The 25,091-nt window shown below is 39.4% G+C and overlaps 1 protein-coding gene across 4 annotated transcripts in view; it reads right to left on the bottom strand.

The window, feature by feature from the left end:
- The window catches only part of MAP7 (microtubule associated protein 7), a 178,393-nt gene that overhangs the window by 15,142 nt on the left and 138,160 nt on the right, over positions 1–25,091 (bottom strand). Inside the window, exons 4-10 of one of the 4 annotated variants that reach the window (XM_028494406.2) lie at positions 22,056–22,219; positions 21,135–21,252; positions 17,375–17,485; positions 11,755–11,868; positions 6,833–6,984; positions 686–801; positions 43–326 (exon numbers count right to left, since the gene is read on the bottom strand). In XM_028494406.2, the coding sequence (XP_028350207.1) occupies positions 43–326; positions 686–801; positions 6,833–6,984; positions 11,755–11,868; positions 17,375–17,485; positions 21,135–21,252; positions 22,056–22,219 (1,059 nt within the window). The remainder of the gene's footprint in view (positions 1–42; positions 327–685; positions 802–6,832; positions 6,985–11,754; positions 11,869–17,374; positions 17,486–21,134; positions 21,253–22,055; positions 22,220–25,091) is intronic. The other 3 variants (XM_028494407.2, XM_028494408.2, XM_024122595.3) reach the window with 3 other exon arrangements.

The raw sequence follows: 25,091 nt of genomic DNA, 5'->3' as shown, positions 1-25,091 counted from the left end.
AGCAAGCAACCCACACTCCACCACGAGTCAGTGGATTCCTACCAGGAGCAACCTCTGGTTCGACAGGTGTCCCCTCTTCGACTGTGGCTTCTTCTACCTTCACCAAAAGTGCCCTGCCCTTTAGTGAGGGCTCACTGGCAACTTTCTGAGGTTCCTTCTCAGGGTCTTTTCTCTCAGGTTCCACTCTGACTTCTCTCTTGACGGGGCGGATGTTGCCGGGCGAGGGGGGCCGGACCTGAGCAGGGGCAGGTTTGACTGGTCCAGGAGGCATGGAGGATGCTGGTCTGGGGGTGCCAGGCAAATGGGGAAAGGACTTGGATGGGAGCCTGGGCAACAAACAAACAAAGTAAAGAGAGAGGGGCACATGAGAACAGGCTTGCCAGAACCTTCCTTTCCCCATACCTCTACCATGTAATAGTCTTGGAACACCAATACGGAAGAGAAAGGAAGATATTTAGCTGTGTGAATGTGTCTTTTATGTGGCAAATGCAGAAGTACTCACTTTAGAGGCTCATTCCAGGTTTCTTTTTTCTGTCCTTTGAGGAAAAATATTACTCCCCAAGGGAAGGCCTAAGAGTGTGGGGAGAACAGTTTCTTCTCAGAGGACAGACGCTCTTATCAGAGGACAGAGGCTCTTAATTCTCCAACATGGAACAACCCTGCCAGCCTCTTACATTTCACTTACCAAAGTCGGGAGGAAGCTGGTGATCTGGCTTTGGGATGAGATGGAGATAGAGCCCTTCGGATGCCGGGTATGAGGTGGAAGGGTAAGTTTTCTCTCTCCCTCTCTCTTTTATAGCCCTAAGTTCAGAGGAACACAATAATTAGATTTTTCCATGAGCGGGACAATCACATTCACAGTATTCAACTGTGGAGCTGCAATCCATTGAATGGCTTTTGGGAAAATTTCCAACCTTTGCCATGTATATCCATTCCACCCCAACAAAAGGCCTTTATTAGGTTACAACTGAACATTATAATTGAATTAACACAATCTGACACTAATAAGAAGGTTCTGGATGTGTGATCTGGACTAACATTTGTAAAAAAAAAACAAAACAGAAACACACTTTTAGAAAGCACCTATACTTTGTATCTAAAACTACCCGGAGCAAAATTTCTCACAGTCTGGTTTAGCCCACACAAATGTCAAAATAAAGGTCACTTTCAGCTTATCCCCCTTACCTTTATCTCTTTTAATTCTTAAGCAGTTTTTTTTTTTTTTTTTACCCTGGAACACACTATAGCTGTTTATTTTTTTTAAATTTCATGTCTGCTATGTCAGACATTAATTCATTTTTTTTTCTTTATACTGATGTTATACACACAAGTCCTTCCTCACTTAGTGTCCTCTTGCCCTTGAAGGAAAAGTCAGGTTCAAGGTGAGGAATTTCAGCTACTTTTAGTCTTCCTCATTAGGGATGAAATGGAAATCTCTGAGGTTGGGCCAAAACCTCAGCCCTCCTATGACTGCATACTAGGAATTCAGCCAGAGAGATGATGACACCTTTCCTAGGTAGAAATGGGCAAAAGGAAATCCAGAAGTGTTCTGATAGTCTCAAGTCAACGAAGACAAAAACAAACAAACAATAAAACCCCCCAAACCAAAACACAAACAGAAACAAACAAAACGACAAGGTACAGGGCAAGGGAGAAAGTACTCATTCCAAGCATCTGAAACACGGCCAACAATGTTCTGGGATGGGAACAGATGCTGGCTGGAAGGACCTGTGTGGATGCCTGTCAGTCCTTCACTCTGTGGGATCCTTGCAGGAAAGCAGACTGAGGGTGCTAGGGAAGGGGCAGAACAACACCTAGCCTCAGGGCCAATAAGCTGGCGTGTACCTTCTTTTCTTTCCTTTTCTGCCTGGCTCAAGCATCACCTCCCTTCTTTCTTCCCTCCCCTTTTGTTCCCTTCAGCATCTCTTCTAGTTGCTTCTATTTTCCTTAGTAGCATCCTAGTTGATGGACTGGGCTATAGGTGGGGGAAAAACATCTCAGTGTCAAATAATACTCAGTGTCTCCCCAGAATTTCTAAATAAAACAAATGAAGGATGAGGCAGGAGAGAGCTTTACAGGGTGTGTGCCACCTCTATATCACTTGCAGCTGCATGACCACCCTTTGTCCCCGTCTCTGGTAGTAGAAGGCAGGAGGCAGGGTACTGGAGAACACAGCTGCAGTGCTTGGGTAGCAGAAGCAGCAGCCACGATATGGAACCCTCTTGATAGGTGTACAGGATGGCAATTATGCCTCTGGCAGATCAAGTCCCCAGAGTGGAAGGTACAGGGCCCTTCCCGAGGGAGGTTGGGGTTAAGCACTTTGAGTTGCTTTTCTTTCTTTTTCTCAAAACATTTTACTTTGGCTAAAGTCAGATCAAGGAGAGACCTGAATGGGAAAATAAGTCAGGAAAGGTAATTTGTCATGTGGAGGATCTGAAGACTAATGTCATCATCTACGCCTTGATAAGACAGGCATCTGGGAATAAATCGACATGAAAGTGTATAGTCCTCAGAGTCTTCTTTTTGTTAAAGTGCCACTGAACCAATTCTTTCTTTCTTAAAACTGACCTCCCTTTAATCACTTTTAGGGAGTAGGGGGAACAGGGAGGAGCAGTTTGGAAAAATGCTCAATATTTGACATAACACCCTCCCAGGCAGGTAGATAGATGCTTTTACCCTCTTAGTTCTTTCAAATGTCTTTCCACTGGTCTTGGACCCAATCACCTATTTGAGTTCCACACATGTAAAGATGCTCCCGATTCTCATCCTGATCTGAGTTAACAGCCAGTGGTCTGTACAATAATCTTTCCTGTTAACACGTTCCACAAAGCTAAGGTGGAACACACAGCAAGCCCATGTCAGTGGTCTAGGCCACTTACCCGCAGGACAAAGACTTTAGTTTTACAACTAGAGTTAGGTTTAGAATACAAATAACCCACAAGAGAGACAATATAAACAGATATTCAAAGGCAGCACTGTAAAAGAGAACAGTGATGATAGAAATGTTCTGCATCTACACTGTCCAAAATGGTAGCCACTAGCCACATTTGGCTATTTGAATTTAGACCTAAATTAATTAAAATTAAATGTTAAGTTTAGTCTCACAAAACATATTTCAAGTGCTCAATAGCAGGCAGTTGAATTTAGATCTAAATTAATGAAAATTTAATAAAATTGAAAAGGAAATTAAGAAAACAATCCCATTTACAACAGCATCAAAAAAAGAATAAAATACTTAGGAATAAACTTAACCAAGGAGGTGGGAGACTTCTACAGTGAAAATTAGAAGGCATTGCTGAAAGAGATTAAAGAAGACACAAATAAATGGGAAGACATCTTAAGTTCACAGAATGGAAAACTTGTTATTACTAAGATGTCAATACTATCCCAAACAATCTACAGAATCAATGCAATCCCTATCAAAAGCCAATATCATTTTTTGCAGAAATAGAAAACTCCATCCTAAACTCATATGGAACCTCAAGGGACCCTGAATAAACAATCTTGAAAAAGAAGAACAAAGTTGGAGGTCTCACACACCCTGGTTTCAGAACATACTACAAATCTATGGTAATCAAAACAGTATGGTACTGGCATAAAGACAGACATATAGACCAATGAAACAGAACAGAGCATCCAGAAATAAACCCTTGTGTATATGGTCAAAGGATCCTTGACAAGAGTGCCAACACCATTCCATGGGGAAAAGACAGTCTTTTCAACAAATAGTGCTGGGAAACTGGATATCCACAGGCAAAAGAATGTAGGTGGACCCTTACCTTACACCATATACAAAAATGAACTCAAAATGATTAAAGACCTAAATGTAAGACTTCAAATTATAAAATTCCCAGAAGAAAATGAAAAGCATCATGATACTGGATTTGGTAATAATTTCTTGGATATGACACCAAAAGCAAATGCAATGAAAGCAAAAATAAACAAATGGGACTTCAAACTTAAAAACTCCTGTGCATCAAAGGATAGAATCAACAGAGTAAGAAGGCGACCTACAGAATGAGAGAAAATATTTGCAAATCATATATCTGATAAGGGATTAATATCCATAACGTATAAATAACTCCAACAACAAAAATTAAAAATAAGATTAAAAAAACTAAAGATTAAAAAATGGGCAAAAGACTTGATTAGATATTTCTCCAAAGATGATATACAAATGGCCAACAAACTTATAGAAAGATGCTTAACATCACTGATGATTAGAGAAATGCAAATCAAAACCATAATCAGGGGGCTTCCCTGGTGGCACAGTGGTTGAGAGTCCGCCTGCCGATGCAGGGGACACGGGTTCGTGCCCCGGTCCGGGAGGATCCCACATACCGCGGAGCGGCTGGGCCCGTGGGCCATGGCCGCTGAGCCTGTGCGTCCGGAGCCTGTGCTCCGCAACGGGAGAGGCCACAGCAGTGAGAGGCCCGCGTACCGCAAAAAAAACAAAAACAAAAACAAAACCATAATGAGGTATCATCTCACACCTATCAGGCTACTATTTAAAAAACAAACAAACAAAAACAACAAAATGAAAAAACAAGTATTGGTGAGGATGTGAAGAAACTGGAAGACCTTGTACCCTGTTGGTTGGAATGTAAGTAAAATGGTATTGTCACTTTGGAAAACAGTATAGCAGTTATTCAAAAAATTAAAAATAAAATTACCATAAGATCCAACAATTGGGTATATATCCATAAGAACTGAAGGCAGGATCTTGAAGAGATATCTGCACGCCCATGTTTGTAGCAGTGCTATTCACAATAGCCAAAAGGAAGAAGCAACTCAAATGTCCATCAACAGATGAACAGATTAACAAAATGTGGTGCATCTATACATGTATACATGTATGTGTGTGTATATATACACATACAGAAATATATATGTATAGACACACACACACAACGGAGTATTATTAGCCTTAAAAAGAACAGAAATCCTGTCACATACTACAACGTGGAAGGACAGACCTTAAGGACCTTATGCTAAGTGAAATAAGCCAGTCACAAAAAGACAAATACTGTATGAGGTATCTAATGTAGTCAAATTCATAGGAACAGAAAGTAAAATGGTGGTTGCCAGGAGCTGGGGGAGGAGGATGGAAGGTTGTTGTTTAGTGGGTATAGTTTCAGTTTTGCAAGATTTTAAAAGTTCTAGAGATTGGCTGCACAACAATGTGAATACACTTAATACTACTGAACTGCACACTTAAAAACAGTGAAGATGGTATATTTTGTTACATGTTTTTTGTCACAATTAAAAATTGCCTAAAAGAAAATTAAATTTCAAATTTGATCCGTCAGTCTCATTTGCCACATTTTCAAGTGCTCAGCTGAATTCCACAGTGCAGCTCTGGAGTATAAATGATTTGTGAGTCGTTTTCTGGCAGTAGGTATTTGCCTAAATATTTAATTGAAAAGAAGTGAAAAGGCAGCCAATAGATCAAATACAGAAAGAGGCACTAAAAAGACAAAAACAAAACCGGTGAGAAAATATAGGTTTTGGATCGTATGATGACATATCCCTCTCATTTAATCTGTTGGCCAAGGATCAGCTCTCACCCTTCCCTCCTGGAGTGTTAATTTTTGTTTTTATCCGTAACAAGGTATTTTTTTCTTTGGTACATGCTTTTCTCTACCCAATAAGCATCCAATGTTTGGGGCCAAGACTGTTCTGCTTAACTACTGCTATTTGTCCACAGCTAGGATCTCTGAGGCATCAAAGTGCTAATGATGGGAGACTTCCCAGACAGCAAAGGTAGTTTCACTTCTGGCTGGAAGGGCTGGAGGTCTGACTCAATCATGAATTAAATGTTGACTCCTGAAAGCCTGAAGGGCTTGAAAGAAAACTGCCTGTGGGTAAAGCCATCAAGCTCTCACAACCCTTGAATTATCCTCAAAGGTCTAAGCAAAATCCTTTTAGGTGTTCATCAGCTTTATAAATCTGAATTGCTCTGAGAAGTTAGGATTGAAAAAAATTGTTCCAGCCTTTCATGGGTCATGGTATTGCCATGAGAGAGGGGCAATGAGATCTTCTGGTGGACTGGGAAGTCCTTTAAGACTAAAGTACAACGTCTGAAGACCACAGAACAATGTCTATACATTTCAACGGCTACCAAATAGCACACAGTTTAAATAAAACAAAGAAGAAGAAAGATTCTTGGAGACATACAAGTGACCTCATTGCATTTATAGCATGGTGAAAATTAATGTTAGTTCAGCCACCTCGTCAGAAACAACAGATACGAATTATATTCTTCACTTGCAAAATGTGAGTCTATAACACAGCCCAACAGCCTTTCAAGAATTACTTAGTGAATAACTAGTGTTTTCAATACTTTGTCACTATATTTTAAGACCTGGGCCTTGACACGGATTAGCTAAACAGACAAAAATTCTTTATCTTGCTTTTTAGCGAACCACATTTAGAGTTCAGCCAGCTTTTGGACAGGGTTGGAATAAAATGCAAAGGCAGCAGTCCAGGCCCACTTCGCCTTCAAAGGTTTTCTGACTTTCAAAAATAAAGTATGTTGGCATTGCACTATTTGTATGGAGGCACCCATATGGCAGTTCAGCCACTCAGACATGCTTGAACAAAGAACAACTTTCAGCTTCAAATTCAGATTTTCAGGGGGGGAGCAGAATCGCCAAGTGGGGAGGAAGTGTGGGGACAGCACCACTCAGCCAGCCAGATTCAAGACTGGTGGGACGGATGGGAGGATGGATGTCACCATCGCCTGGCTGACATCCTCACTGCACCTCGAGGCGGTGTCCACTACGCACAGAATCAGTGCAGACTCGCCAGGCTGCTCCCAACAGCTACTCACCGCTGTGCCGTGAACAGTCCTCCTTCGCGTGGAGCCCTCCGGTGGTGTTACAAAGAATTTTGGTCGCTCCATCGGATTTCTAGAGTGTGCAGCTTTGTAGGGCATGATGTTGATGGGGCTGCAAGATGCTGAACGAGGACACATGGGGATAACTAGGGTGCAGGTGATTGTTTTACACGCAAGAGTGCCAGAGGAGCAGTTGAAGGAAAGCCAAAAGCAGGATCAGGAAAAGGAGCAAAGCGGAGATAGAGAGAAAAGTAGGGAGAAGATGTTATTACCTAAAGGTGTCCAGACCATCATACTCAACTCTCCTCACGGTCCTATTAGTTTACAGTGTGTCCAAAAGGAGGGCATGTCCAAATGAAAAATCTGGAATATATAAACTATTTGGCTATTTAAATACTTATTAAAGATAATAGATGTAAGCCAATAATTACAGAGATCAATGGTCTTATAGTCCCATAAACAGATGGTTCTGGTAAAATGCTACATTAGTAGCATTTTAAGATAATTTTAAGATAAGGATTGTTTATAATTAGATTTTTCCTAATAGCTTTAAGATGGAACAAACAGCGGAAAGACAGCAAGTGAGCAAGCAGGCAAGCAAGATATACTGCAACTATTTGGGGAGTAAAATTCAACAACCACTGGGGAAAAAAAGCAACTGAATTTTTAAGATGTTAAATGACCAAGTCTTATCAGGTATTAAGACTTGTTACAAGAATAACTAATAATTTCCAGAAAAAAAATTCTGTAAATGTTTTATCTACTTAAAGGCAAATCAGATGCATGCTTCTGGGTTTTCCCCAGAAGCCAAGGCATTTGATGGTTCATAACAAGCAGCAGAACGTATGGGGAAATGGGATGTCATCATTTAAAACAGTGAAGGGAACATAAATATGTTAGAATTGCCAAAAATAAAGTTGAATCACGAACAGCTGTTGCAGTTTTATCAAGATGGAAATATTTTTTTGAAAACCACGTAGCTTCTGACCATTCACCTTCAAAGGAACATTATCATTAATCAAGTGATTCTGAGTAACAGTGGGTTTAAAGAAATTCACAGAACACTGCATAGGTATCAAACATGTGGGTACTAATGTTCCAAGGTTCATTTTCAGATCTCATCCAGAAATCTTGTTTTCCAGCAAAAAATAAGACAATTAAACATGACTGCTGAGGGGAATGCTATGTAGTTGGACCATGTTATTAAATGACTTTACCCAACCCTAGCCATTGTAGCAATCCTTTAAAGAAACTGTTAGGTCAACTGAATATAATAGTATTAATAAGTTAAAAACTCAAAAGTTAACAGGACAAATTCAAGGTAATCTCAATTTCAGAATTATAGTTAAAAATATTTAAGTGTTTTTTTGGTTTAGTCTATAGACAGAAAGTCCATCAGATTGCATCTTTATTCCTGTGTTCTCTTTCATTAAATGCCTTGCAGTATCTTCTGGTTATCACTGAATGGTCAAGGTGGTGAATCGACTGGAAACTACACTCTCTTCTCCCATCATCTGAAAACAGAACCCTTATTTCTTGCATAAGCTGAAACACTTTGCATTCCCTCAGTTCTCCTTAAAAGGTATATGTCTTACTTCCAAATTGACATAAAGCTTTGCCTCAGACCTTAATCGTGAAGGAAGTTTCCTTTGTGTGGTGAAGAAGGAGACCCTCTCCTCATTTGGCTTATTGTGATCACAGGGAAAACTGTTTGAAAACAACCTTTTCTCAAGTGCTACAACAAAGCATTTGCCCTTCCCAGACAAAGAAAGAGTTCATTAATGCAAACCTCTTCCAAGCCAATCAAATGCCTTTAAAGAAGAACATCCTGGCACAAGGCACTTCTGTGGGATTAATGACCAAGAGAGGCACACACAGCCCAGGGCACAGCCAGAGGCCATTAACTGCTCAAGGATCAAGAAACCCTAGATGACAGCCCCGCTCTGAGGCCATGGGTCTGACACTGAAAAAGGAATGAAGCACAGAAATATGATTTCTTTTCCCTCTAGTGGAAAGTAATAATTTCAGGGGTATCTGTGGAGCCCTTCCTTGGAGCATTTCCTGAGACCACCGTGGATGTAACCAATCTCATCATGCCTCTGGTTCATTCTTTATTATAGTGCTGAGTTAATGTGAAGGAAAGGAAAAAAATACCCTTAAACCTACCTAATGCAGTCCATACAAAAATCCTCAAATTTAATTCTTCGAGAAACATCGTCTGGCTAATTCTAAGGATACTACATTTCATAGAATTCATCGCTGTTCTTAACAGCAACTACTGAAAAACCTGAAACCTTTAAATCAATTATGCTAATAATCTTGCCCTTCTGAAGAAATAGGAAGAGCAATATGTGACTGTTGTTTTCTTTTCCCTCCTAGAGTGCCCTCCATATCCCAAAGTAGTTTTATTAAACATAAAATTTCTTTTATGGAAATGTCTTTGAGAAAGCCTTCCACAATATCTGTATTTCTTTCTACTATTGGTAGCAAGCGTGCATTAATTTAACGTATTCAGGATTTTCTATGTGAAATAATGGCTGCAGAGAAAAGATAATGCGGTTCAAGTGGTTGGAGTGCAGCAGAGAGAATAATTACATAGTAGAGTAATAACAACATTTATTGAGTGCCTACTACGTGCAGGTACTATTCGCAACATTTTACATGTGTTAAACTCATTTAATCCTGAGTTCCTAATAATCACACGTATCTTGAATGTATTTTTTAAAATGGGCAAGAAAAAAATCAACCCAAAGCAGTGGTCACAATGAAACATGTGAGACTCTGATTTCCAATTTTCAACTGCTCTTATTACTTGTTCTGGGAATTTGCAATCACCAAACACCCTAGGAGTAAGGATGGCTGTTTTGATCTGCTACTGTCACCCTGGCTCTGGATGTAGGTCATCCTCTTGCCAATGGCAACTGGATATGAGGTAAACTCAAGGGACGACACTAAAATGGGAAGACAAGAAAAAATAATCAAGGAGAGCAGATGGAAAAATAAAAGTGATGGGAAAAATGTTTTTGAGGAGATAAGTGTAGGAGACGTTTACATGAATAATTTCAAATGGAAATTTCTAAACACAACAGTTTTGGTTCATTAAATATAAGCTGTTATCAATGCAATAATAGGTAACAATGATCTAAGGAATGTATTAATAAAACAGGCAACTCAGGTAAAGGCTATGTATGCATTGCTTCACACCTAAAATACATTACAAAAATGTATCAATTTGTGAAAAGGAGAATGGAAAAGTTGCAAAGTAAAGAAGAGCCAGTTAGCAGATTAAAAAGCACCTTGGTTGAGCATAACAAAGAAAGAAGGTGGGAAGCTGGGCAAGTCGAATGGGTGGAAAATGAGGAAATGGTGTTGGAAGAGACTAGAGGAAGAGTGAAAGAATTGACAAAAGTTAGTGATGACAGAAATAGCAAAGAAAGACAATTTTTTAGCTGTGAGGCAGTCCTTTCATATGAAACAACATATAATGTGGAGGTTAAGAAGCATGAGAACCATAAACTATTTAGATCCTATGAGTTAGGACTGAAAAGCAGTTTTAAAGGTTTTTCAATTAGCTGGACGTAAAGAAAAGCTTTCATAACTTATATGAAAGTATGACAAAATGGACATAAAAATAAAGTAGCTTGAAATAAACTGTAGTTTTTCCTTCAGAAAAATCTCAGATGCAATGTGACAGTTGACAGGAGAGTTACTTTATAGAAAACGCAGATCACTGTGGTCCAGCTAGTTGAACGCACAATGGTACAGAGAGCATCACGAGGGTGCCGAGGATAGAAGCACATTTAAGACCTAGTCCACCAATTTTCTAAGTGCCTCTGGTATAAACTCACTTATTGTCAATCTCTTGTTTTCCACAGGCAGGTGGGAATGCCTGCACTTGCTTTCTTGACTGCCTCCCAGGGGTACTGTGAGAATTCGGGTTGATACTAGCTCATTGGACACCATAGATGAAAGATATCATAAAACCACCAAGAATTGTTATTAAAAAAGAGGGCTAGTGAACATGAAGAGGCTTGCAGAGGCAAAGCCTTTTTAAAGGGAGCTTTATGAAGAGGCTATGCAATTTCCCATGTGCCAAACATGGGGGCTGGTTACATAGATACACCAATTGTGCCCAGAGATATTTGGGAAAGTCAAAATCAACTCACCATGAGAGAGACACTGCCAAAAGCCTAATATGTATCTTTCTTTCCAGTTAGATGTAGACTCTATACTAACTTCTCATTAAACTAATTGGCTCATTCAGGGGTGTTTTATATTTCAAAAAAGTAGAGGAGTTATAACTAATTATAATGACTAGTACTTGGCACATTTTACATATTTTCAAAGTATGTAGCAAATAAGAACACTGTAATTAGCCTTCTGCACAACTCTTTATAGAGTTTTGAAAGGGTACTATTCCTCAATTACAGATAAAAGACTAGCTCAGGGAGGATAAGTGTCTAGTCCACAGCTACATTATGAAACGCTATGCGTAAATCGGCTTGTGCTTTGAGTTTATCCCCAGGCCCACAAATTAGTATTAGATATTAAATTATTTCTACCTTTGATCATCTGCTCAGATGCAGGGGCAAAGAAAGGTGGGTAAGGGATAGGATTTTCTGGTAACACTATGAACAGACAGAAGCCTCTGAAGCCATCTGATCACAGGGAGGGGCATCCTTTACCTGCCCGGCATCTGGTGTCCAGATAAGATGCTAAGACGGATGCTCAGAGGAAACGATACCAGAGGCATGAAACCAACACCAACAGACACATTTCCAACGCCATTCCACCGGGAGGAGGAGAAGCACACGATGGGAAAAATTGAGATGGGATTAGATGAAAATGGATGGCTTAGAGATGCTTCTAAAGGAGGACTTCACCTCACGGAGAAAGTTGCACCTTGACAGTTTTACCTGTATCTCCAGACAAGGCAGCTGTGCTTTTACTTCTGGCCAGGAACGAATGTGTGGGCGTCAGCAATCTGTTAACCACGCTGCTCTCCCATGGGCTGAGCTGCAGGCGGCGAGCTAAACGTCACCACATAAGTGAGATGTTAGAAGCATTCTTTCCAGGGGCGAGGGGGTGCAAGGCATCGCCCCTATCGCTCCCACACGCCGGGCCTTCGCGAGAGACCTCGACAGAGACCAGGCTGTCCGGGGAGGAAGCTGGTGGAGAATCAGGGCAGGAGGGACTCTGCTCAAAGGAGCAGCTATTCCATAAGGTGCCTCTCTTCAAGATGTTAAGTTTGTGGCAGGTTCTATATTAGTTCTATGGACACAGATTTTGCTAACCACCCTCCTACGGATCCAACAGGTAACAAAGCAGAAGAACCATTTCCAGCAGGTTTGGCATGTATCCCTGAGTCTGTCGAACCCATCTGCCCTCATCAGGATGGGCGGTGAGCAGACAGCACACACCTCAGCCAAAAGGCGTCCTAAGTACCCTGAATGTCAACTTCAACAAAGGCTTTGCCAGCTTAATGCAAGACTGGAAATATGTGGATAGAGAAAAGGTCTCCATTAAATTTTGCTACATCTCCATGAATTGCTACTTGGGCAACTGGAGGAAATTAGATATAATAAAGTGAAAGAGGACTCATGCAAAGTTCTATATAAATTTTTCTTTTGACTTTTCCATTCAGCAAGCAAGTTCTTTCAGGTCCCTGGTTTGGCAACAACATAAAAATTCTGATGGAGGATAAGGGTAAAGCTGAAGATAAAATTAAGATAGAAAAGCCAAAATCCAATATAATCATAATGTCAGAAATTACTAGTGGGTGTGTGAAGAACCAAGAAAATAAATTTAAAAGGATGCAGTGAAGTGGAGTCCCAAATTGTACTGGGGCTTCGCAAGACCACTGTTAGGAAATGCAAGCTAATTATAAATTAATTACTTTGCTTATACTGTTAGCTTCTGGTGATGGTCCATGAAAATATAGAAGCTACTTTCCAAAGATATCAGGAAAGAAGCTTGCAAAATCCTACAAATATCACTAAAATAAAGTGATCATATACACTTGACCCTTGAACAATACAGGTTTGAACTGAGCAGGTCCACTTATACGTGGATTTTTCCACATTTTATATTTCCCAATAAATATACAGTTGGCCCTCGGTATCCATGGATGCAGAACCGGCAGATGCGGAGGGCTCGCTATGGAACTTGAGCATCTGAGGATTTGGGTATCTGCGGTGGCTCCTGGAACCAACCCTCTGCGGATACTGAGGGAGGACTGTATCTCTATTTTAGAATACACTTCCAAGTCGCTTATAAAAGCCTTTCAAACTGTCTTAACCTGACAAGGCCATTTCTGTTCTGCACCATAAACAGCAGGTGCAAGTCCTCTGGTCTCTGGAGCAACTGTCCTTATAATAATTTTTTATATATGTTATATTTTAAAGAAATGACTTCTGAATTCTAGGAAATTAGTTTTAGTTAATAGAAGCCATCCGATGTTAAAGGCTGTTGTAGAAAATATCCGCTCCTATTTGAAAGGAAGGACCAACCTCCAATAAGTACGTTAATTATTGGACTTTATTTTAATATTTTGATCAAGGTGCTGGTGAATTCAAGAATTAGTGAATTCTTTATTAGAATTTCTGTTTATTGGGAGAGTCTTCATGGTTAAATTAAATCTGCTGACAAATAAAAAGATCTGTTATAAAAACGATTGTTATAGTTACAGTTAGTAAAATGCACAGTAGGATAAGTGTTATTATAAACTATAGTATGGCAGTGTGTGTGTGTGTGTGTGTGTGTGTGTGTGTGTGTGTGTGTGTGTGTGTGTGTGTGTGTGTGTGTATCAACAGCAGAATACAGTCTAACCTAAAATTAGAATACATTCAGAGAATTAAATCACTGGGAAAAGTGATTAGGATTAAATTAAAGTCTTCACCAAAATTGTATTTTCAGTAGATGATAAAGGGAAGAAGAGGTGAATGTTTCCTTTTCTTAGATAAACTCTGTAGGATGACTGGCTTAGAACTGCAGAGATGGTTTATCAATGAAAAGCCATGTCTTTTTTTCCCCTTGATTGAGAAGCTCAATTACTTTATTTCTGTTGGTCTTTAAGGCATCAACCAAAGAATCTGCCTCAAATGAAGATCATTAAACACTCTCTGACTGGTGTTTAAAGCAAATCCAAAGAGATTTGTTTTATAACTTCGAAACTGTGAATGAAAGATTTTGTGAGGAGAAACGTTTCCACTTCTATCACATTCATAACTATGCTCTGAGCAAGAGAGAAATAGATCTCTTACATAACTTTTTAATAAAGGTTAGCACAGGAGAGTTACTTTATTGTTTTTTGTTTGTTTTTTTTTTAACCTAGAGGGGCCTGATCTTGAGATGATAAGCTCCCGAAGGAAAGGTATTAATTCTCATGAAACAACTATAGTATTGATCCTACTTAAGCACTTAAAATGAGATATTGACAATTCCCATAAAAGACCATCTGGTCCAAGGAGGCAACCAAACATTAGAGATATCTGTGCTACCCTGTTCCTTCACAAGCAGGAAATCACTATTCAGTTCCAGATGATGGGTGCCATGCAGAAATCAGGCAAGTGTTGCCACATCCTGACCTAAATGTTATATGAAATCTTACATTTTTTAATATGATGGCAATTAATTAGATCTAAAACAGGAACAAAAAACCTCTGCTCCAGTCAAACAGAACACGTGGGCAGGATTCAGCTTTAGGTCCTCCACCATGTCCTCCAATCTAGATTCTGGGGAAAAAAATGTATGAACTAATTTTCAGCAAAGAGTAGCCAATTTCCTTCTTACTTTTTTCAAACGCCCTATTCTTCTTCCTTGAGAAGAAAGCTGGTTAAGCAGGAAGCTTAAGATAATACGCAATACACATTTTTAATGCAAAAATTTCCAGGGGCAATATTCTCTCTGTTGCAGCGATTACAGAAATCTTTGGTAATCAGAGGTTTCCTTTAACTCGGGCATTTTATCAGTTTATGTGACACTATATTCAGGTGTGATGATCAAAATATTTAAAAACTGGTTGGGCAAGGCACCAGTAGATCTCTACTAGTAGAGCTAGTAGATAACCCTCTGTAGGGCCTGGGGAAGCACAGCTCGGGGAAGTGGATATTTACCAACTGGTATGGCAATATTCCAGCATTTTGAATAACCAGCAGAGCATTCCAGCTGAATGTCAACTTTAATAGTATCAGAGCTTCAATTTAATATCAGCTTTAAGGCCTGTGCTGTAGGGCTGAGAAAGCTCAAACAATCTAGTAATGGTGTACACTCTCTATGATCAGACTGTAAAAGCCTCTAATAATTTGATAAGAATGCTCTCTACTTTGATAATAAAGCATAATCGAATTTAAAAAATAGATAGCAGAAAAGAAATTATACTAACTAAATTACTTAAATCTCTAAATTAGATAAGTTCAAATGCAGAAGATTTCTATTCTCATTAAAAGACAGAGCCCTCTCACTGTGCTAGGGTTCTGCCTAACTTGAAAAAAAAAAAAAAAAAAAAAAGAAAAAAATTGCTTCCTGGACCACATGGGAGCCCCTGGATGAAGCGGATCTTTCTTCCAGGCTGACCTCATCAGTTAGACCAGAACTGGCTCACAGTTCTTCTGATAAGGGGGGGAGGAGACATGGAACCCGTAAATTTAGTGCTCTCCCCCTTATCCTTTTAGTCCAGCTTAGCATTGGGTTGTATAGGCCTGCACCGTGATTCAAGGGGCAGTTTCCTGGCCCCAGCTATGAACTGCCCCTGACCCTTAACCTCACGCAAAGGAAGAGTGCGTGGAGTCAGGACTGATGTAAGGAAGGACATCCATGAAGGAGAGAACTACTAATGCAGCGCAGCAACAACATGAGTTGGGAGCTGGTGATCTCTGTTCTAGTCCCTCTTCTCCAGCGATTAACTTGTAGGATATGAAGTCAGGCCCTTCACCTCTTAGGGACTCTATTACCCCAACTGAAGTAGATGAGCCAAGCAACAAATTTTTCCCAGTTCTAAGATCCAATTACTTAAGAATATCCAATCAGATACTGTCATGCAGAGTCTACAAAACATCTTCTTTCTAGTTGACACAGCACTGTCGATCCACAGAAGTGTGGACAGTACTCTGTTCCGTTTATTGCCCATCTGCCTACCCCCAACCTTGCCCCCGTTTCGGCTATGGGATTGTAGGAGGCAATAAGCCAAGGTTTAACTGAAAACTACCGTGAGTCCCAGTTACAGTTTGTCTTAGACCCATGTTCATAAAAATATAAAATTCAAGTGCTAAGTGATCAATTCCAAAGAAAAGATGAACACACAACTGTTAAGAATAGCATGCTATATTTTACGTTATTTTAAGGGAATTGGTTTGAAAATAAAGGCTACTTATGAAAGGAACTTCCATTCATAATACTTTTCTCTAACATATGAAAGGCCGTTAATTTGACTACATGTCTAATATCAATGATTTAGGCAAACTAGGTTAAAAAAAATGATTTAGGTTGAAAGGCAAGAATAGGCAGTTGTTCATTTACTGCTTTAAGAGATTAATTGTAACATCAACGCATTATATTGTACATAACAATGACACCATAACTTTGATACAGTACAAAATATACAAATACACATACACACATATAGAACATGCACACATTACATTCTTTTTAAAGACTATAAACACTTCAAAACCAATCAGTTTCTCAATAAAGCACTCAAAGTAACCACAGTTTGTTACTTGCAAAGAGTATGTGTTTTTATATTGCACAATAATTCTTTGGTTTTTTAAATTTAAAATCATTTTAGTTATGTAAAACAAGTGGCTTATCTTAAAAGCTTGATTTTTCATTCTATGATATGTAAATATATAAAATAAAACTTTCATTTTATAAGTAACTCAACATTCATGTACTGTAAATCCATGGGATGAATAAAACTCAAAATTCAAATAAAATGTTAATTGGAGGACTATGCATATTGAAATTTTTAGGAGGCTTAAATAATGATATTCTTGAAGTTAGGCCAAATCCCTTTAAATGAATGGACACCGGGAAACCAGTCACGCACACACAAGAAATGCAGTAAGAAAGGTTTGGTTAAAGGAGAAATAAATTAGCAAAATGAAATCTACCAACATGAATCGTTTAAAAAGGTCTTTTAGAAAGTTAAAGCCTGGAATTCCCCAAGTACAGATGAAAAGTCAAAGACAATCTGATTGAAGTGAAATAAATGTTCATAACAAAGATTATTTGCATGTTGGTGGATAAGTGGGTGATTTCTGGAGCTGTAAACTCATGTACTAAAAACTTGAGAGAAGCACCGCTTTCATCACTGCTAAATGCAATCATTCAGCCAAGTTCTAAAATGAGAACCGTTCGTGTCGCAAGGAAAATGCTGCTCAGACGTTTATTGCTTTTTTACTCTGAAGTTTTTTTCTTCCTATTTAAGAAACGTAGGGAAAGCAACTTCAGATGCTTATTTTTATCTGTAAACATCCAGAAAAAAAAAAGCATTAAGGAAATAACAGAACACTTTTTTTGTTTGCCTTTTGACTGTACCTCTATCTGGAGAATTTAGTAAAGTTGCAGATGAAGAGGAGAGCCGCTTGCTAATGACGGGATCAACATGTTTCGAAAGATTCATGGTGGAAACTGACCTCCTGTCTGGATCTAAAACAAATGGAGATAATGCTAATTGACAGCCAGCATGCAGGATTGCAATTTCCTAGTTCACTGATGGAAGGAAAAACTAGGATTGGATGCTTTCAGCGCTATGACTAGATCTTTACTATGGCACAGTTTTCTAAGTGGACATTTTAAAGGTAACTTAAAGGCTAGAAATAATACTCATTTTTCTTACAGGAAAATAAAAAGATAAAATAACTATTCAGCTCACCAGTTAGTCAGCTAGGGAAATTCAAGCATATTGTTATAATACAACAAATGTAGGCAGACCAAAGGAAAGCCAGCGGAGGGCAACGAAAATAATGGAAGGAGACTGTGAAGCAAAAAGGGGCCCATAAAAGTGAACGCCTTCATCATTTCCCAAAGTGTGAACAATGGGGTAGTAATAGTGCTGCTAAGCTAGAACGCAAACACTAGAATAAAAAGAACACCAGGTTCTGTGCGTCTGCTGATACCTTTGCTTGTGGTCATTTTACCCAGGGCATTAAAGTTCATTATAGAAAAACAGATTAAAAAGAAGGAAAAAGAAACACTTTTAGGTGTGGAAAGGATGGCCCCCAGAGCACTTCTATTTTTAAAGTATACTAATAACCACACCTCTGTGCCTATAACACAGAGTTTAGTGCGGTTTACAGATGTAGAATCAACCCACAAACTTGCCTAACAAAACTGGCAGCAATGCAAAGAAAATCAGAATTCTTTCTCTTTAAGTTTATTAATAATATTCTTATTGCTGTTGGATAATTTTAGGGTAATTCTTAAAGTTCAAGTCAGAAGAGAAATAATAGCTGTATAAAAGGCAAAAATCAGCTCTGATAGTTTGCTCTCTGTACAGTGGAACTAAGCTATAACCACACTCACTAGCATAAATCACGTTCCCTGAATAAAACTGTGTATAAGGAAAAGTCTAAAAATCTCATCATTATATTTACGTAGGATGCAGGGAGTTTTTCTGGCCTATAATAGCCAAAGTTAAAGGGGTTTTGCCATATTTTATTTTATTTTCTATGGTTAGCTTCTTCTAAAACCGAAAACAAACCAAAATATTCCTCGTGGGAGAGGCCTTCAAACCCCGTTCCCACTGGTCTAACTAACCCTGGTGGTAAAAATGTTAAAATTTCCCCCACAGAATAACCATTTGGGGCCATTATTTACAGTGTGCAGGGGATAAGCAAGTCTTCCACCAACATCAGACATTCCTGTCTTCTACAGGGACTCATCTTTACGGTTGAAGCAATTTAATTAAAATTTTTTTTATTTATTGAAGTATCCTTGACTTACATGAAGCAATTTAATTATTAAAAGGAAAGTAACCAAACATCATTTCTGTGACTCAAATTTACACTTAACTGATGGGCTCTTAGGGCAATCCTAACAAAGAAAAGATTTAGGGTAAAATGTCAAAAGGAACATCTTAATGATAAAATGTGAGGTTCAAGGGCACAAGGAAGGAAAATGAAAGTCATTTCTAGGAGATCTTATAGCAATACATTTTCTGATATTGCTTTACATGTTAAGCTTCAGTTGGGGGGAAATTGTGTCTACATGCAGGCCTATCATGCATCATTAAAATTATGGAGATATAATACATATTTATTATATTACTTAACATATAAGAATTTTTAATCTTTTTCTTTTCCTCTCTGAACAAAACACAGATCCACAAAAAGATTTATGAAGAATCGGTTTAAAACGTATAAAGTTTTACAAAGCAGTGCGAGCTCATGTGGGAGCAGTGAGACAACACGCTGATTTAATCGGGATTAAATTCAACTTCTAGGATTTGTTTGTTGTGCCTACCACAAGCTAGGCATTGTTGTGAAGTAAGGGGTACTCAAAATAAGCAAGACCTGGTCACTGCTCTCAAGATCTCAGCAGATCATTCTGACCTTTGAGAATTTTGGCAAATTCCCATTATTTTCAAACTACTCTGTTCCAGTATAAGAGCAATTTTCTCTAATTCACAAACCTTATAAAAAAGGATTTTATCCAACAGCTCACAAATACAACGCTGGTTTCTCTTGCTCTGAGTGGCAATAACAAAGGTCATATATTGAACTGAGTGTGGAAGCAAGAAGTAAAGCTAAGTAACTTGAGAGCCCCTCAAAAATGTTTTGAAAATCTGTAACAGGTTTACATGTGTAACGTACACATGTAAAACATGAAGCCAGGTAAAAGAAAAATAAGTAAGGTTATAAAAGTATATACCATGACAGTTTTGCATGGAACAAATATGCAAAATTATCCCTAGAATGAAATATCACATTAAATGATCCTTATGACCACAGATTTGATATGTGCCCTACAGCAAATACCACTGGGTCATGAAGAGCCAAGGGAAAAAAACATGCTTTCAAATTTGGTTCACTGCAAAGTTGTGGCAACATGCTTTTAGATCTTTTTAAATGAAGGGGTTATAGAAGATACACTGAATGTTAGGAATGAAAGAGAATAAAGCAAACGAAAATCCATAGTTATTCAGATTAAAACTGAAAGTGGCAACAGCTGTACTGATGGGGCGGTCGGATGGATAAAGCCACACTGGATGTACTTTGATCCCTGGTGATTTATTAGTGAAAAAACATTTTTTTAAGGTTTTATCCAAAATGATCATTTAAAAAGAAAGTAAACATAGCACATGTAATTACTTTATTTCAATACCTTTAAGTCACCTGAGTCATATTATCAACACTTGAGAAACACTGTGCCACGTCCCAGATCTAGGTCTATGCAACAGGATATTAAGCATGCATTATGACTAAGGTGGTGATGGTTCAGCTATTGATGAACTGGCCCTAGGTCTGAGGTGCTAGCTACAGGTCAGGCAGTCAGCAAATCACAAGGATGTCTGTACCAGGTTTTCTAGTACCACCAAAAGTTGTGAAGTGGTGGTCCAGTCCTGCTAAATCGAGAAAGGTGAATGATGACTCAACAAAACCACCTGGGGACAGAATGTAAGACAATGATTTTTCAAAGTAAATTAAAAAAAAAAAAAAAAAGCTTATTAGACTCACACAAATGAAAAAGAACTGACACACTATATAAAATTCAAGGTGTATTGAATTTACAGTACAAAAATAAAGCCTTTCACTAAATCCAAATTTCAGTATGATTTTATGTCAATTCAAGAACAAGGGAACATCCATTTGCTTGGACATCTACTATTTCTAGCTTCAGAAATCTGTATTTTCTCTTGAAGAGCCTTAGTGTTGCATATACTTTAGGGTCAGAATACATAAGCTCATAGTATTGATTCTGATTGTCAATATTGCTATGGTTCTTCCAGAGAAAAAGACGAAACTGGTTAACCTATTCCATAATCCTGAAACCACTATGCAAATGAATTACTTAAAATAATGTAGAGTTGAAAGTAGTTGTTTAGAAACATTGCATAGATTTCCATTTCTTTAAAGAATTTTGTAAAGGACGAGAAAATCAGCCTGTGTGGAGGGAGGGAACCTTATCTTCTTACCTCCATCACCCTCTTATCCTCAAACAGTAGAAGCATTGTTTAAGTGTAACTTAATTATTTCCGCAGGATGTTTGTTTTGCAAACACAGAATAAAAAAGCAACTGTGACTTGGACTGTCCGGAAAAAAATAGTGATTTTTGAAAGCGGTTACTGTCTGTTTACCTGCGCTGTGGATACTGGGGCTCCCGTGGAGAGGACCTCCCCATGACCACCGGTTATGCTTCTGTTTTGGCTTCTGGCTCCTTTCCATTGTACGTCGTACAACGGCTTCATGGCGTTCCTTAAAGGGAAGAGAGGAGCTGATGATTAGATTCCACCTGGTTGTCTGAGCAATATTCCACTTAAGGCAGAGTGGAGTGAGAGGTACTACTTAAACTTCCCAAGTCCTACACCTTAAGGTGAGAGTAATATCAACCTGGGTGGGGGGTTACTGAAATTATTAGGTTCCAGTTGATAAAGCGCTTGGCATACAGCAGGTACTTAAATAAATGACGATTACTATTACTACTGGGAGTGTGATGCTTTCATCAACTCACATAAGCCTGGTAGTGCAGGTCTTAGCTTAAACACATGTGGTACTGTATTTTAAAAACAGCATCTGGTATCTACGGATGTGGGTAATCCCAACCCCACAACTTAATGGATTGTACGACTTTCTGTAACTCACCTATTCTGAGTCTAAATGTCCATTTTCACAAAAACTGACAACACTTACTCAAGGATTGAGTAAGAGTTAAATGAGACAATCTATGAGAAAACGTTTGTAAATGGTAAAGCCCTACAGAAATGCAATTACTGGGAGTAGTCTTAAGACTTCAGTGTAGATGAAGTAAACATAAATAGGTTATAGGTCTAGACCAGAGAAATGAGCTTTTAAAGTTCCTGGGGCAACAGTGACAATCATACCATTCTCTACCTGATTTCCACACCACAACCTCCCTAGAAACTATGACTCTGTAAATCTGCTGCCTCTGAGACATTCTTGCTGTGCATCCCAGCGCCTTAACGGGAAGCTTCACAGAAAACGTGCTGTGTTTCTGAAACAGACGAGCCTCCCACGTTTGCCCCAGAGCAGCATCTCACCTTGTCCTCCTCGAGCCTCTGCCTCCGCTTCTCCTCCACAGCAGCCCTCCTGCGTTCCTCTTTCAGCCTCTGCTCTTCTAACTTCTTCTTCCGCTCCTCCAGGTGCTTTTCGTAGTGCTGCCTGGCCCGCTCTTCTCTCTCTAACCAGATTATTTCTCTTGCAGCTTCAGAAAGAAAAATGAGGGAAACCAAACACAGGCAGGTTTAAAAACTTTACAGTTAGGGCTGTAAAAACTGCCCACATTTAACAAACATGGATGGGGTCTTTGGTTTTTTTTGTTTTTTTTTTTTGCGGTACGTGGGCCCCTCACTTTTGTGGCCTCTCCCGTTGCGGAGCACAGGCTCCGGACGTGCAGGCTCAGTGGCCGTGGCTCACGGGCCCAGCCGCTCCGCGGCATGTGGGATCTTCCCAGACCGGGGCACGAACCCGTGTCCACTGTATCGGCAGGCGGACTCTCAACCACTGCGCCACCAGGGAAGCCCGGGGGTCTTTGGTTTTAATTAACCAACCATGGTCTTTGCTTTTCTCAAATTTTCAGGAAAAAAATATTACTTAAATTTTTAGCATAACGTAATATGCAAACAACGAGGCCAGAGAAGATGCACTGAATTCTACTCTTTGGGAACTGGAACAGCCCTCTAGTTTGGTATATTATTACTGCAGAAGAGTGCATGCATCACATCTCAATGCTGATAGCCATGTGATGCCCTCAAACCCACAGTACCATCTGTCTCTCTCTCATTAAAACGTGATATCCTCCAGATCAAAAGTGTGTGTCTTGGGCTTCCCTGGTGGTGCAGTGGTTAAGAATCCGCCTGCCAATGCCGGCGACACGGGTTTGAGCCCTGGCCTGGGAAGATCCCACAGGACACGGAGCAACTAAGCCCGTGTGCCACAACTACTGAGCCTGCATTCTAGAGCCCATGAGCCACGACTACTGAGTCCACGTGCCGCAACTACTGAAGCCTGTGCGCCTTGAGCCCGTGCTCCACAACAAGAGAAGCCACTGCAATGAGAAGCACACGCACTGCAAGAGAGTAGCCCCCGCTCGCTGCAACTAGAGAAACCCCGCACGCAGCAACGAAGACCCAATGCAGCCCAAAATAAATAAATTAAATAAATAAAATTTTAAAAAATTTACGAAAAAAAAAAGCGCGTGACTTCATTTGTTTCAACATAGCATTGGTTCTGTAAGTGTTCAAAGGATTTGCGAGAAAATCCCAAAGACTGATAGTTGATGAAAGATATGCCTCACAGGCATATCACACTGAGTCAGTAAAAGGATGTCAGGGATCAAATAAGCAGCCGACCTTGTGTCTGAAGAGTTCATAATCTATTTAGGTAAGACTTAAAAAAAAGGCTGAATGAAAATATACAACTCAAAAAATATGGTTCAATGATGGAATGCTTCCTTTCTTCTTTACATATATATGCTCCTTCCTCATTTCAGGGAAAAATAAATCCCACAAAACTTTTAAAAATATGATGCTTCCTTCAGCCATGATAGCTAAACACATTTTTAAGGTGAGTTATTAACATTGTTGGCAAAAGTGTCCAAACAAAATATAGAGCATAAACCTGGAGGACACTACGGTGGTATATCAATTAAAATGTTACTTTTTAAGGGAAAAACAATAAATTCAGAACATTTTGTTTCCTCTAAATATTTGATATTAGAGATTCTGTATTTCTGCTCCCATTAAATCTCTCCAGAGCTATTCATTTCTGGAGACAAATCTACTGAAATGGATCTGAACTGACTTGACTTTCATGGAAGGAAAAGGATGAGGACAAACCCATGGTAAATTTGTCCTCTGACATCACTCAGGGTGGTACACAGAGATCTGGGTTTTCCCATAGTGAGACCTGAACAATTTCGTTTGGATTTCAGTTTTCTCTTGCCTAAAACATGAAGAAGTTGATCTTCAAGGTTCCTTCCTTCCAATGTTAAAAGCCCATGGTTTTAAAGAAATTCTCAGGCCCAAATTAAAAGTTTACTCAGAGAAAAAGCACATCGTATGTGCTCAATAAATATTTACTGAATGATTAAATAAATTAAAAAAAATACTCTAAGAACACATATTAAAAGTAACAGATAGCATTATTCACAATAGCCAAGATATGGAAGTAACCTAAGTGTCCATATCAATAGATGAATGGATAAAGAAGGTGTGGTATATATAGGCCATGGAATATTACTCAGCCATAAAAAATAATGAAATCTTGCCATTTGTGACAACATGGATGGACCTAGAGAATATTATGCTAAGTGAAATAAGTCCTACCTAAACTTGGCCTTAATATCTTTATTTGGTCTTGCTCTGCATTGCTCTCCAAAACAGCCTCTTCATTCTCCCTGGAGACCTTTCTCCTTACTGCACCTCCTAAACAAACCATACTTCCCCCATCTCTTTGCTCCTTGGTTGCCTTGCTGGGAAAATTGCTATCCTTTTTTTTTATCCAAACAGATCCATCCTTTAAGGCAGTAGCCTCATGAAAACACAGATTGCTGGGCTCCAACCCTAATTCATTTCCACTTCTTCTAGGATGGGGCCCAGTAATCTGCATTTTAAACAAACTTCCCAGGTGATTCTGGTCCCAAGTGATCCACTGATGGCATATGGAGGAACACTGCCCTTAAGGTCTTCTCCAGAAGCTTCATCTCTTCAGGGCTCATTGCTGCTCTTATGACATCTACCACAAACTGTAGCATTTCTTATACTCTGATTTCTATGCAGCAAAGGACTCCCCCCCCACTTTTTTTCCACTCACTATAGTGTTTTTCACAACTTGTACATAACCAAGGGTCTTACTAATTAATTACTTCCTGATTCACTGAGAACTACTTCTTTTTTTTTTTTTTTTTTCCCCGGTATGCGGGCCTCTCACTGTTGTGGCCTCTCCCGTTGCGGGGCACAGGCTCCGGACGCGCAGGCCCAGCGGCCATGGCTCACGGGCCCAGCCGCTCCGCGGCATGTGGGATCCTCCCAGACCGGGGCACGAACCCGCGTCCCCTGCATTGGCAGGCGGATTCT

This window comes from Physeter macrocephalus, chromosome 10 (genome assembly GCF_002837175.3).
Source record: "Physeter macrocephalus isolate SW-GA chromosome 10, ASM283717v5, whole genome shotgun sequence".
NCBI lineage: Eukaryota > Metazoa > Chordata > Mammalia > Artiodactyla > Physeteridae > Physeter > Physeter macrocephalus.
Note: the sequence above shows the minus strand (reverse complement) of the source record. Positions and strands in the feature narration are given on the sequence as shown.